At 42.4% G+C, this 15,682-nt stretch overlaps 1 protein-coding gene across 1 annotated transcript in view; it reads right to left on the minus strand.

Moving 5' to 3' along the window:
• Window positions 1-13,811, minus strand: part of GALNT2 (polypeptide N-acetylgalactosaminyltransferase 2) — a 263,931-nt gene extending 250,120 nt beyond the window's left edge. Inside the window, exon 1 of the mRNA XM_072647466.1 lies at window positions 13,551-13,811. Within this exon, the coding sequence (XP_072503567.1) occupies window positions 13,551-13,679 (129 nt within the window). The 5' untranslated portion in view covers window positions 13,680-13,811. The remainder of the gene's footprint in view (window positions 1-13,550) is intronic.
• Between the last annotated feature and the right edge of the window lie 1,871 nt (window positions 13,812-15,682).

The following is a 15,682-nucleotide window of genomic DNA, read 5'->3' on the forward strand; positions in this document are numbered from 1 at the left end:
ATCCCACCTTCTAGAGGAAGCCTATCCCTACCTATGCCCCTAATACTACTGCTTATCCCTCTGTGACTATCTCCAATTTATATTGTTTATATATTCTCCATACATAGTTTACATGTAGTCTCCCCTATTAGACTGTGAGGTCCTTGAGATCAGACTGTCATTTACTTTTCTCTGTATCCCTAGTGCTCAGTGAAGTGCTTGGCACATAGTAGGTGCTTAATAAATGCTAGGTATTGAAGTATGCCATATACACAGATGCCAGATTATACATTATCAATTTTCAAAACATGATACATTTAATATAAAAACCACACTGACCTTCATCCTTTCTTTATTATGCAGAAGGGATAGCATTAAGAAATATCAGTCAATCCTATAGACACAGAAGATTTTAGAAACTGGATTTTTTTTCTTTGTCATCCCCAATGCCTAATATACTGCCCGGCACATAAAAGTCATGGAATAAATATTTGCTGACTGAATAAAAAGCTGCACTGACCCTAGATTGGGGTTCTTCACCTTGTCAGTGTCACAGACCTGTGGGGTAGTCTGGCTGATGAGGCCACAAGACTCAGAATGTCTAAAATGTCTAAAATATAAAGGAAACCAATTCCACTGAAATAAAGCTGTAATTTTTTTTCTCATTCAAGTTCAAAGACCTCCCAAATCTATCCAGGTACCCCCTATTAAGCCACATCCTAGAAGTTACTCAACCTGACTAAGTCCTTGATAGTAATTTGTCTGCTTATATCCTTTTTCTCTCTTATAAAATTAGAACTTGGAAGGGTTAAGAACTGCAAGAGTAAAGATAAGGGGAAGAGAAGAAAATAAACTATTCCAGTTATTAGGATTACAGACAAATGAAAGTTTATATTGTAACCTGAAGGAAATGCATGCTCATCTGGTTAGGTCTGTCATTTTATTAAATGATGTTGAGGGTGGCTGGTTTAAGGCTTGGTGTAGAAAAGATGTTTGGTGTGTGGGAGAGGGCACCAATGATCCAAACATGAAGCATAGATCAGTCAGAATCAGAATTGGCCTGGACAAAATACAACTGAGGGACAACAAATAAGCAGGTTTGTCTAACACTGAGTTAGGACAAGGGATTTACTCTGTGAAGTTTGGATTCAGTCAAAGGGCTGCACTTGAGGATCTAGAGGGTCACATGTGGCCTCAAGGCCACAGGTTCCCTACCCCTGAGTTAGGTGGTACAGTAAATAGTGTCCGCCCTGTCATCAGGAAGACATTTTCCACGTTTAAATCTGGCCTCGGACATTTACCAGCTGTGAGATCCTGGGAAAGTCACTTAACCCAGTTTGCCTCAGTTTCCTTATCTGTAATATGAGCTGTAGAAGGAAATAGTAAATCACTCTATTGTCTTTGCCAAGAAAATACCAAAAGGGGTCACCGAGTCAGACACGACTGAAAACAACTTAACAACAGCAACTAACATTCAGAGAACAGACAGGACAAGAGAAGACACAAAGCAGAACTGAGTGTGCTTCTCATGGTTATGCTGTCACAATCTGATGTGGAATGCAATGGGAATCCATTAAGGGTTTTGAGGAGGCATGTAAAAGTCCAAGGTCTAGGTGCAAAAATGAGTAAAAGAATGAAATTTCAAGGCAGCCTCCATTGGCATTCAGCTTTTCAGTGGGCTTAACCACTCAGAGGGTGGTCATGGAAATCACACACACACACACACACGCACGCATGCACGCACTCACACACACACACACACACACACACACACACACCTGCAAAAGGCATCAAGAGTCATCATAAATCCTGATAACAGACTACTTAATTTATGGGCATCCCAGAGCTCAAGCCTTTAATTTGCATCCTGGTCATTAAACCCTAGCACAGCAGCTTAGCTAAGAAGTATTCTTTAATGGAAAGTGCATGCCACCTGTCTAGAAAAGCATCCTTTCAGAGACACCATGGCCATTACCCTCACTGCTCTGTGAATCAGCAGAGAAGCTACTCTGAGACGCCAAACTCCTAAAATTAGCCTGCACCATCTCTAGTTTTCTTTCCCAGGTAATTGTTGTCAGTTACTAGCAATGGAGACATACTACGCACACATCCAGACACTATAAATCTATAGCAACGAGCCATCTAACGAGCTACATAAAAAACCTAATGACTTTTAGAATGCTCTCACCCATGTTTTCAGATTCCCTTTAGAAAGAGAGAAGGGAAGGGAATAAGCCTTTATGTAGCACCTACTGTATGCCAGGCACTGTAGTAGCCATCTCATTGGAGCCTCATAACAACTCTTGGGGGTAGGTGCTATCATTATCTCCATTTTACAGCTGAGGAAACTGGGACAGATAGAGGTTAATTGATTTGCCCAGGGTCACACTGCCAGTAGTAAGTATCTGCGACCAAATCTGAACTTGGGTCTTCCTGACTACAAGCCTAATGCCCTATACACTGTACCACCAGACTTTTCTACTGTTTCCTCTTCCACCACATTGACAGCAGTATTATTAGAAACTTTATTCTTTCATTTTCATACATCTGATGCATGCATCATATTTACTACAGACCCAATTCAATGAAGGGAATGTGCACTTCATAACACAAGCAATATTCTAATAAAAAACACTGGAGTGTTCCATGAACATAAGTCACCCGCTCCATTGTCCTCAGATGAGGACAGAACCCCTCATCAATAAATAAGGCTACAGAGACTAAGAATATAATGTATGAATGTACCATACGATATATGATCATTTAACAATATATACACCAACCCATATAGGCGTACAGAGGCCATCCTTAAAATCCAAGTGCTGAAATCAGAACATCAGAATGTTCTTTTAAATTAATCAAGTCAACAAGCATTTGCTAAGCACCTACTATGTATGGCCTAGGCCAGAAAGGGGGAACCTCTAGGTCCTCAAGTGTAGCCTTTGGACTCCATCAAAAGGCTGCATTGGAGGGCTTAGAGGATCACATGTGGCCTTGAGACCACAAGTTTCCCACTCCTGATCTAGGCACTGTGCCAGGGATACAAAAAAAGGCAAAAAATAGTTCATGCTCTCAAAGATTTCACCATCTAATGAATGAAACAACTTGCAAACTATGCACAAATAAGATACACAGAGGACAAACTGGAGGTGATCTCTGAGAGAAGGCACTGAGCTTACAAAGGACTAGGAAAGAAGGACTAGAAAGTCACAAAAATTAAGGAAGATTTTTCAAAAAGTAAGACTTTAACTGAGACTTCAAGGAAACCAGGAAGCCAGGATGTGAAAGTAAAGAGGAAGAGTTCCAGAAGTGGGGGGACAGCCAGAGAAAATGCTCAAAGTCAGGAGATGGAGTGTTGTGTTCAAGGAACAGTAAAGAGCCCAGTATCATTGGATCACAGAGTACAAAGAGAGGAGTAAGGTGTAAAAAGACCAGGAAAAGAAGGATGGGGACAAGTTACAAAGGGCTTTAAAGGCCAGATGATTTTTGATATTAGAAGTGTTAGCAAGCTACTGGGGCTTACTGAATAGAAGAGGGAGTGTGCTACAGGCTAAGCTGTAGGATAACATGAGAAAATATGAAGTGCTTTGTATACTTCAAAGTGCTATGTAAATGTCAGCTATTATTATTAGTTACCCTTACCCAAAGTAGTTATCTGCCATTGTGAGGGTTCAGGAAGAAACTGGAAAGTTTTTTGTTTTAAACTCCAACATGTATACACAAACACCAGAAAACCAATTCATAAATTGTGCAAGGAGACGGCAAGATACAGAAGTGGATCTGTATTTTCATGTGATGGAGGGACTAACCATCAAAGGATGAACAAAATCCAAGCACAGTCAACATCCTTTAGGAACGGGATGGGGGAAGGCTGACCTGGTTTGTTGGTTTATTTGTTTGCTAGGACCAGAGCATGAATGAAAGAGAAAGGAGAGCCAAGGCAAAGCTGAATTCTGTGACCTACATTTAAAGTAAAGTGAGCCATGGGGCAAGCGCCTGGTTTCACTGCTGTACTTAGCACAGAGGTGCCATTTAAAACTACCTACGTGACCAAAGGAAACATAACAAGTATAGAAAAGGAGACAGAAACCCATATCCCCCCAAAAAAAATTCCAAAGCAAAAAATCAAAATTCCACAACAATAAAAATCAAAATTACAGGCACCAGTATTAAATAAGTATTATGTATCAAATACCATTACTCTCTTTGCATCCAAGATGCAACAGGATGACATCTGTTCTCAAAGGCCTTCTAGTGGGTCACTAACATGAGGCTGCAGCATCAGGGCCTAGCAGGCAGGGGAAATGTTCCTGTAAGGTCACCATGAATAGCTTTAGGAACATGTGATCCTACTTAACATAGCTCTTCTGGAGCCCTGGAAGGTCTTGAAAACTTAGGAAGTATGCCCAACGTCTTAAGGAGACCATGAGGAACTGTCCATGTATCTGCTGGTTCTTAGAGAAATAGGAGACTATGGTGAACTACTGCATATGTTGCCAGATGTGAGTACAGTAACGCTTACTTTTGTTGAACTGGTTTTTTTCTTCATTACAAGGAAAGATTTAAAGGTGGAGGAGAGGAGAGAGATTAATCAAGGTATGAGTAAAAACAGGAAAGAATCAATAAAATTTTTAAAAATATTTTAAACAGGAAATGGAGATGTGGTCCTGGAGATTTAAAGAAGATTAGCTTAAATTTGTAGTTATGGTTTTTTGGATTTGAATTATAGCTTAAAAACCAGTTTTTTCTTTAAAAAAAATTCTTCCTGTGTATTCCACCTGGGAGGTTTTCAGATGCAGGGCCCCTGTGAGTCATGTGGTCAGTTGATCTATACTCATGAAGACTGAATCTAAGAGATGAAGGAAAAAAGAATGACAGTCAAGGTCACCTAGAACCCTCACTATTACCCCCTTGTCTAAAGAAAATCTCCAGTCAGAAGACTACTCAAATCAAGTTACAATGATTCAGAATCAAGTCTTGGGCATCAGGACAGAGTAATTTCTGGGGAGTATAAAAGTCATAGAGGCTAGAGGGGTTCACCCTAATATTCACCCCATCTCTCTGTCAGACTGCCACAGCAAGGGTAACTAAACTCCCCAAGAAACAGCTCCCCTCTGCACTCTTTATTCTTACAAGTCTCATCAAGGCACCAAGGCACCAAGCTTTCATGACCTCTAAACCATATAGATTCTCCTATGAGTGGGATTATACATCATTGGTTTTGCCATGAGTTTTTTTTTTAAACTCCTAGTTGATAATTCACTGCTTCTCCCTGCCATCCACATTTCAGCAGGCTGAGACACCCAATCAGTATAAAATGACACAAGTTCCCAATGCCAGTAATACATGACTAAACGTTGTAAGCAATGCCAAATATTTCACAAGATGTAAGGAGGAAAAAGTCAGCAGAGGAAGAAGGGTAGAACATTTCACAGCTGTACCTGCCTAGGAACACTCAAGATGAGTAGCAGGAAAGCATATTCCACCAACTAATCTGAGTACTTATTGCTTCTCAAGGTTCAGATACCTCAGATTTTAGAAGGAGGTCTCATTTTTCTTGTCCTACATTTAGCTAAATGTTACAGTTTTAACAAGCAGTTTCCCATGTATTCATTTCACTGATCATCTCAAGAATCCTGTGAAAGCCATAGACTACCTATAATGTTCCCTTGCATACCATCACCACAGAACCACGACAGCAGCATAGAGGTCATTTGATGGTGCTTAATAAATATTTTTAATTGTTCCGTTAAACAGTGTTATCATCCTCATCTTACAGATGGCAAAAGTAAAACTCAAGTTAAGTGACTTCCTGAAGATGTTGTTGTTCAAGTGTGTCCGACTCTTCGTGACCTCATGTGGAGGTTTTCTTGGCAAAACTACTGGAGTGGTTTGCCACTTCCTTCTCCAGCTCATTTTACAGATGAGGAAATGGAGGCAAACTGAGGCTAAGTGACTTGCCCAGGATCACACAGCCGGTAAGTGTCTGAGGCCAGATTTGAACTCACAAAGACAATTCTTCCTGACTCCAGCCCCAGTGCTCTAGTCATTGTACTACCTAGTTGCCCTATGTAATCCTGAAGATTAAATGGTAGAGCCAGAATTCAAACACAGGCCACCTTGTGATTCCTAGACCACTGAATGTTCTGACCAAAGGACTGTAAAAGCCAGAATGGGATAAATTGGAGAAAAAACACATTTATTAAACATTTATCATGTATCAGGCACTGTTCTAAGGACCTAAGAAATCATCTTATTGCAGTCCCTTAGTTTTACAGCCGAGTAACCTGAAGTTCAGAGATATTAAGTGACTTATCCAAAGTCACAGCATATAACTTGTACCATACAACCTACATGACCTAAATAGGAAAGAAGACCTAGATAGTTTAAGCTTATAGATAACCAACTATAAACGTTCCCCATATCCATATCTAAGGATTCCTCAGAAGAAACAACACACTATTAATGCTCAAATAATCTTGACATTAGCCACAGATCCAGTGCATATCTCTAGCTGAAATAATTGGGCCCAATGAAACTTTGCTATTTGCTACAGAGTGGAATTCAGCATCAGGTGAATTCATTTTCGATTCCCCCCAACCAACCAAGAGAAAACCTTCTCAGGTCCCACAACACAGAATCCTACTTCCCATTACCCAACACTAGAATGAGGTTCCTCATTATCCTCAGTATCCTCTCCAACTATATAGCCCAAAGAGTAGGTGCCACAACTACAACCCTGGAGCAACGTTTCCTACCCTAGCATCTGTTAATATGTTTTTTAAAACATCTTGATAATTATAGTTCAATAAATTTAGCTTCCTCTGTAATCCTGAGTATTTTATTTAATGCACTTAAAAATATTATTCTGAGAAGGGTTTCATCAGACCGCATGAAGGGTTCCATGACACATACCAAAAAAAAAAAAAAATGGTTAGGAACCTCTGCTTTAGAAAAAGAAAATAGCAATAGAGAAAAAATAGAATGGTCTGGGGACAGATGGAGACGTTTTCTTGTATAAGGAAGACTGCTGGACTTTCCCATGCTTATGACTTCTCCAGCTTCCAAGAATCCAACAGTCATGGCCTCAAAGATATATATCTACCCACATGTCCTATCTGGCCCAAAGCAGGTTTCACCATGCCTCTCAGTAAGCCAACCACAACCTCCTGGCTCACTAAGAAACAGAAAAAAAAAAAGATTCCCTGGTTTAGCATTTAGACCTACAACTACCTCAAAAAATTGTATTCTTTAATCTCTGAAGTTGTAGGAAAAAAAGACAGCAAAAAAGAGACAGCATGTGTCTTTCCCTCAACCACATTACCCCCCAAAAAGATCATTATTCTGGTTACTTCTGTGAAAACTCCTATTATCCTTGAGGGCCCTCTAGTTTTTAAGAGAACCTAAGTTTAGGACTTCAGCAATTGGGATGGGAAACCTGAGGGGATAGCTATTCCCTTCACAATCTCTAACTCCTCTCCTTCTATGCTTCCACGCCCCATGGCGTGGTATCTGATGGATTCCCAGTAGCTGGCTCTACACCGTGCTGTGTAAAGCTTATCTTCCCGATTTTTGCCAGAGGGTCAAGGGAATAGCTCATTATTTGTGTGTTGTTTATCACTCACAATCTGTTTTCATTATGTTCAAGCACCCAGAGGCTTGAGCAACATAACTTTATAAATTGGAAAACTTTTTTTTCTTTAAAAAGACAAATTTAGATTGTGTCATCATTTAACCACATTCCCTGGTTATACGGTTCCTTTTTCTCTAGTTCTTCTTATCGCCATTCAAAATCCTCCTTTTCAAATGGCATTGCTTTAAATCTACTGACAAAGAAAAACTGATTATACACAGCATGTGTTTTCTTTTGCATCCAAATACTGGTCACAGCAACAGATGTGCTATTGACACAGGTTAAAACTACTGGATCAACCTCAAGTTAAACACAGATCCAGTGATTATAACATGCTACCTTTTTGACATGACAAGCAAGACTGAACAATGGATAAAGCATATAGAGGTAGGACTAGTGCCTAAAAAAATAGATGGGGGAAAGTGGTCTGATCTCAACCACAGGGCATTCTGTGTTTGAGGAGACTGAGTACATGTATCGACCTGTTCCAACTGGTTTCCTTGACCCATCCTGAAGAAGAAGGAATTGTTATCCCTACCCTAAATTTCCCTCAATATCTTCTCTGGTTCAGCCTACTTCTGCTGCCATTTGATTTGGATATGGCAAGCAAAAAAAAATCTGGGGCAATCTGTAAAACATTCAGTCTTGATAAGGGTTCCAGCTTGATCAATCGATTCCAATCATCTCAGAAAAAAGCAGCTACACCCAAGTTGATCAAGGAGAGTGGGAATGAAGTTGCTGTGGAGGTAGAAGCTGGGGATAAAGGCTAGTTTCTACCCCTGACACCCATGTGCCACAAACAGAGAAAGAGACAGACTGAGACAGACAGAGAGCAGAAGTCCACTATATAATTATCTAAGTCAAAGTTCAAATGCCTCTTTGCCATTTATTTATCAGGCTATTGGAATCACACCTATCAACAGTGGTACACATATACTACTCAGTGTATTGTAGTTACCCATGCAACATCTAATATAGCATTAGCATTAACATCCCTTGCTATCAATGGGCTAAATTTCCTTGATGAAGCTATTCTTACATATGCCAGATAATACAAGGGCACCCACTTGTTGGTATTAAAAAAAAAAAGAAAGAAAGAAAAAGTAAATGAATCACACAAACATAATAGAAATGCTTCAAACAAGTAGATAAAAACTAGTATCAGACTCAAGTAAGCATAGTCCCATCAAATGAAACAGATTATTTAATATATAAGGGGACTAACTAACTAATTAATTAAACCACCACTCTAACTTCTTTAACAAGATAGAGAGAGGAGGTTTGATCTGTTGCCTGGAACATGGGCAAAGGGCAGAAGCATTAGGCTTGACAAAGTTAAGAATCAGTGGTGTTACCTTAGGGAAGTCAGTTATCTGCTGTGTGTTTCTGTTAATTCCATTAGCTAGTAGCTTTTACTTACCTCACAAGGATGCTGAGTCAATTAATAAGATCTTTCTTATAAGCTGTTCCTTTGAGATGGTAGGTAAAAGGCACTACTTAAATACAGTTCATTCTTCAGGAATTGTAGGATCCACTCTCCTGACTAAACAATGGCACTACCCAAAAGCAGCTGCATTTCAAATTAAAGTTTTCACAAATCCTCTCCCTCCCTTTCTCTTTCCCTTTCCCTTACCCCATCCACTGCCAATGACACAAAGGAGTTGGGAGCTTTAATAAGATTAAATTTTTAAAACATCAGAGATGCACACAGAAAAGGCATGCTTGAAATACAAATCATCAATTTTTTTGAAATAGAGCAAAATGAGGGGGAAAATTCCATATAAATGTAAATGAAATGTAATTTTAAACAATGTCATGCAGAATTTGATTTGGCACACACATTCATACCTAAAAATAAGTAAATAAATACCAGCAGCCAAAGTTTTAACAGCCCTACGTTCTGGAGAAATATCCATGATGGCTTTCAGCACCTATATTTTAATCTGTAAACTGAGATCAGATTGGCTTTCTAACTTCTGCTAAAGGGGGAATAACTGTTTTGTGATGTTATTTAACAGGCAAGGCACACAATGACAAGCTCTGGCTGGATAGCTGAGGCAGCAGAAATACAAGTCAGTCTGTATGTCAGACAATTCCAAAAAGGCAAACAACTCAAGTCCTGTTTTTCCCATGATAGAAAACTTCATGATGTAAAGAAATTGACAAATTTTGGATTTGTATTGGGGTGCGAAAAAACTCTAAATTCATTTACACAAAATATTTTTTTGGCAATTATTTAAATCTTGCCTGAACTTTTATTCTATATTTTATACTGACCTGTCTTATGCACATTACATGTAGGTTGGAAGAAACTGTTTTCTTAATCAGGAAGGTGATTTTGGGAGGGATTTCCCAGTACCATAACTCCACTGAAACAATTCAGGAATAACTAGGGCTACACAATTTTTCTACTACATCAGGAAATTCACTACAGCAGGGGATTCCATTCACCCACGAGAAACACTCTTAGTTCTTTTGCTTTTTTATATCAGGGTCCAACACATGAAGTTAATGAGTCTTTTACTGCAATTTCAGAAGCTATTTCATTTACACACCTCTTCCTCTACAGACAATCACTAAACCATTCTGAGGGCTGGGATTAAATTTTATGGTTCGTTGACAGAAAGAATAGAATCTCAAATCACCAACCCACGTATAATTGTTAATTTCCCCCCACTTGTTTCTACATGGTCTCTGTACTTTCCTACTGCCACCAGCACAACACAAAACTCCTGAATTTTTCATCTGGGGCTACATTTCTGGGGTTATCCGGGAAGATGTCTGTAACCATCACTTAGCTGAATCTGCCAGTTTGTGCAATCACTGAGGACATGCTATATGGAAGGACCACAATGTCCTGAGACAGCATCACGTCAATTAATAAAACAGGCAAAATGATGGAAGAGAATATCAGTTTTTCCACATGGTACTCAGCACTTGACCAGCTTCTCTTTTCGCCATAAGCTTCCAATCTTCAGGTCTTTTCCACATGCATACCAGTACTTCCTAACCTGCTTCCGCACAAGATCCCCAGGTATTAAATTATAAATTCCTTAAAGGCAGGGACCACAACTTACTTGTCTTTGTGTCTCCCTCACTCCCTGTCCTAGTACTCTGCCCATGGCAGGCACAGTACCTATTGAATGAGCAATTGTTCAACAAATCCCAGCTTAATATTATACAGTGCAATGGACTGATTGCCACTTACAGGTTGCTCACTGCCTTTTTACATAGCATCCCACTTTTAAAGGTTCACAAGATCAAACAAGAGATATCAATAAAAATCTTAATTAAAAAGAATTCATATGATTATAGATATGGATTATGGATTAATTATAGATTTGGATTTGGAAAGGAGCTCGAGGATTTAACTCCTTAAGTCCAATTTTACAATTTTACAAATTTACTAGGTGACTTTCCCAAGATCCAGATTCATTTCAACAAATATTAAACACCTACTATGTGCAAGGAATTGGGGATACATATATTTAATAATACAGCCTCTGCCTTCCAGGTATGTTCGAAAATACTGGCAGCTATGTGGCTGGAATCAGAAGACCCAAGTGCAAGTTTAGTTTCAGAAACCTATGACCTTTGTCACTTAATCTGTCTGGTTTAATTTCCTATACTATATAATTTCCTATACTGTATGGTTTCCCAACCTTAAAATGCTGATTAATAACAGCACCTACCTCCCACTGTGGTGTTGAGAGTTAAATAAGATCATATTTCTAAAGTGCTTAGCACCCTGCCTGATACACAGTAGGCACTTTAAAAAATGCTTGTTTCTTCCTTCAAGTAAATGCATAGAGTTCAAATAAGATTTAGCTTGAAAAATTGTAGGAAGGAGATCACTTTTCAGCTGGTGGAAGAGATTAGGGAGCGTAATCAATCTGAAGTTTTTCATAAAAATATGAAATCACTTCTCTGTGCATAACATTTGTGTTGTCTCTCCCTATAAAAATGTGAGCTCCTTAAGAACAAGGACTATCTTGCTATTACTATCTGCATTCCTAATGCTTTGCTATTGGTGCTCTTACTGGCATAATACATGCTTTTTCAGTCATTCATGCAATGTTGTTGTTTTTAAATAAACTTTGTAATACAGAGATGGGAACTGGACTGTGAAGCATGTTAATCAGTCTGCAGAAAGCTGAAGTTTTCATTTCAGTCCCTCTAGATGGGGCAAACTGATTTAAGTGGCCAAGTGCCCAACAGATAGCCTAGATACATGTGATAACCCCTCCACCAGAGAATGAATGAAACAACCATACCTCAGAGCTACACATTCAAGGGTCAGATGAAAGGAGGAAGTTCCGTGCCAAAACTTGTCAGTTTCTAATTAGCTCTGGTTGGTTACAAGAAGACATGCCTCTCTTGCTACAACTGATCACATAAAGAGAAACTGAAATGTACCAGGTAGCTTTAACTCAGGATTTAACTGAGAGTTAACTGAATGTCAGCATTATGAGTTCTTTGCTTTTTTGGAAAGGATAGCATCATTTTTAAAAGCTAGAAAACCATTAAAAAAATAAAAACACAAAATCTATGCCACTATACAGCAACGCATTCTACAACAGGGCTTTCCCTTGGCTTCATCGAATTTTGTTTCATCGGGAGCACTGAATTTGATTCACACTGAATGTAACATTTCAATACAGATACGGATAAAGAAAGCTGGAATCCTGTGCACGGTAAAATAATAGGTGCTTAGTTTAGTATTCATGATTTCTATATACTAATCGCTCAGTCATTTAAAAAAGAAAATCAAACATCGGGATAACACGAGGAAGAGGCCCTGGAAAATTAAAGCGCACGAGGAAACGTTTCTCTCAGCCGTGGGATGAAGCAAAAGGAAACAGCTCAACCAGTTGTTAAAAGAAATTGAGAAAGAGAGAAAACGTGAACATGACTGGCTCCTAGGGGAAAGACATACACATGACAAGTTTCTACTCTAGAGGGAATTAGGTTACAGAATAAGTGGTGGTGACCCACTCCCCAAAAGAGAGAGAAAAAGTGTAGACTGTATACGGCATAAAAACTGAGGTTCCCCCTACGGAGGGCAAGAAAGGGGAGAAAGAAAAGAGGCAGACTAAGGGAGAAGGGGAGGAGGAGAGAGAGACTGCAACTAGTGTCATGCAGCTGAAAAGACCTGAAAGAAACAAGTTAAACTCTTGTTTCTACAAAATATTTGGCATTTTAGAGGCAACAGCCTCTCTTCCTCTCCTCCCCTTCGCCTTTTGTCTTTTCCCGACCCTAGTCCCCAGAAACTTCCAAAGAGCTGGGCTAAAGCTGCTGCAGTTGGACGAGGGAATCCACTTGAATGAAAAGGGGACCGAGAAGGGAAGGGAGGGAGGGAAGGAGGGAGAAAGCAATCTGCCTTTTAAAGGCCCCTGGGGTCTGAAGTGCCTCCACCTTGCAGTTTCTGTATCTCAGCAGCTAATTCCAGCAAAGGGGCCAATTCTTACTCTGGGCTCAGGGAGGACCCTGCTGCGGAGTGAAGGGCAGGAAGGAGAAATAGGTTTAAAACGATGGGGAGAAATTAAGTCTCCAATACTTTCTCTCCTAGAAAGGAGTCGAAAGAAAAATAAAATAAATTGAATTAAAAGGTTTCTTCCTTGATTTCCGCCCGGGGATCGGGGAGGTTCTAAGTCAGGCACCGTAGAGACAAGACAGAGAGACAAACCAGACAGACCAGACTCTTCGAGGAAGAGGTCCGGGGGAAGTGGAAGCAGGACGGGAATGGGGCAGGACGGACCTCGGGGCAAGTCAGGAGGCATCCCGAGCCCCCACCCAGGAGAAGCCGGGCAAGGGGGGGAATCCCGGGAGTCCCATCTCAAGTCCATTTCCCAAGGAGAGAGGAGCGGGCGCCCCGAGCGCCAGCACCCGGGGCGCGCAGGGAGCGGGCACCGAGAGCCGGGGCTCGCTCTTCACCCACCTTTTTGCCGGCTCCGCCGCTGCTCCCGCCGCCGGCCAGCGCCGTGCTGCCCCCGGAGTACATGTAGTAGGCAATGCCCAGCACCCAGAGGAAGGCGAAGCAAAGCAGCATCCGCGATCGCCGCCGCATTCTCCCGAGTCGGCGGGGCGCTCCGGCCGCCGGGCTGCTCCAGGAGTCCTCCCTCCGGCCGGGGAGAAGGAGGAGAAAAAGGAGGAGGAAGGGAGAAGGGGAGGGGGCGGAGGGCGGCGGCAGCGGCTCCCGCGGCTCCTCCTCCGGCCGTGGCGGCGCTGGCGGCGGCGGCTGCTCCTCCTGCAGCAGCGGCGGCGGCGGCGGCGGCGGCGGCGGCGCCCGAGCCAGCTCCCCCCGCCCCTCGGGCGTGCGCAGCGGCTCCGCCGTCCGCAGCCTCCCCCGCCTCCCTGCTCCCCGCCCTCCCAGGCCAGAGGCGGCGGCGGCGGCGGCCGAAGCAGGAAGAAGCGGCCCACATCAGCGCCGAGAGGGGTCAGGGAGCAAAGGGCGACCAATCGGCGGCTGCTGTGGGGGCTGGTGGGCTGGGACGGGAGGAGGGGATTGGAGGTGTCTCCATGGCTGCAGCACGCTGGGGCTCCGCCGGGGGAGGGGAGCGAGGCGGGAGGAGGCGGAGCGGAGCGGAGCGGAGCGGAGCGCTCCCGGCCCTCTGCCCCGCCGCCTCCCCGGTGCCTCCCCTCTGTCTGCCTGTCCTCTGCGCCTCTCGGCTTCTCCCCTCCCTGTCTTCCCTCCTTCCTTTCCCTCTCCTCTGTCCCTCCGCTTCTCCTCTCCCCTCCTCTCGCGGCTCTCCTCCCTTCTCTTGCCTTCCCCCGCAGCTCCCGCACACGCGCCAGCCTCTCCTTTGCATTCGGCCCGGGGCAGTGCCAGGAGGTGCCCCCGCACGCCTCCCTCCGCCTCCGGCTGCCCTTTCCCCCGCTCGGGTCCCTGGCACCTCGGGCGCGCTTGGCGGGTTCTCGGGGAGCCTGGCGTTCAGTAGCCCGGAGCCCTAAGTTCTTTGTCCCAGCCCCCGCAGACCGCTTCCCCCCAGCTTCTCTTCGCTTCCCCAGCGTCTTCCCTCCTTCCTATTCTCCGGGGGTTCTATTTTAGCAGAGATACTGAGACTTTGTGGGTAGAAGCTAAGGAAGTACTTTCTCAGAATTGACTTTTTTAAGGGGTACGGATATTTTTTTTAATGAACATGGAGTAAAGGGGACGAAAAAAGATCTTTAGATAACTCAGAGATCGATTTTTTTTCCCCCGAGAAAATAGTGTCTAGCCAATGTAACATCTTTCAATAGGTGTGAAACCAGAACCCTGCCTAGGAGAGAAAAGGAACCACAGTTAAGATGGAAAACTCAGTGTTCGAAACTGCCCTTCAGACCAGGTCCATTGGGAGTTCAGATTTCCCAAGTTGGAAGGAAGAAGATGTTCTGTTTCTTACGTAGTGCTTTCATGTTTCCAAAAGCCTTTTTTTTAACAATTCCACGAGACAGCACAATTTTGCAAGTGAGGAAATTGAGTTACAGAAAATTGAAGTGATTTATTTCTTCAAGGTCACACAGCCAGCTAATGCTAGATCCAGGACCAGAGCCCAGTTCTCCTAACTTCCTGTCCCAGCATTCTTTCCACTAAAATAGCTACCCCTCTACCTATGTTGGCAGCAAGCATAATTTAACAGTTTGAACAAGATGTTTTTAGCACACAGTTAATTTTTACCATCTTTTCCCTTTCCTCCTCCTTTCCTCCTTACTCATAAACAACTTGTATTTCTTGGAGCATTTTTTAATGTAATGGGTTGTGTAATAAACTCTCAATAGGTGTTGTTTTACCCTGATTACCCTTCAGTCATAATACCTTACTGAAGAGGATCATGGCTGTCATCTATCAATGTAATATTTTCATCCCAAAGGCCCTTAGGGCTTTTTTTCTGACAATGCACATAACTTCAGCTACTTGTAGCTACCCATAAATATGGCTAGAGTTTTTCTTCTGTACTTTTAAAATGCTAGTCAACTGATTTCAGAGATATCCTCTAAGAAATGACATCTTCTTAGGATGTTAGGGGCAGCTAGGTGGCAGTGCTTAGAGGACCTGAAGTCATGAAGATTCATCTTCCTGACTTCCAATCT

This window comes from Notamacropus eugenii, chromosome 2, assembly GCF_028372415.1.
Source record: "Notamacropus eugenii isolate mMacEug1 chromosome 2, mMacEug1.pri_v2, whole genome shotgun sequence".
NCBI lineage: Eukaryota > Metazoa > Chordata > Mammalia > Diprotodontia > Macropodidae > Notamacropus > Notamacropus eugenii.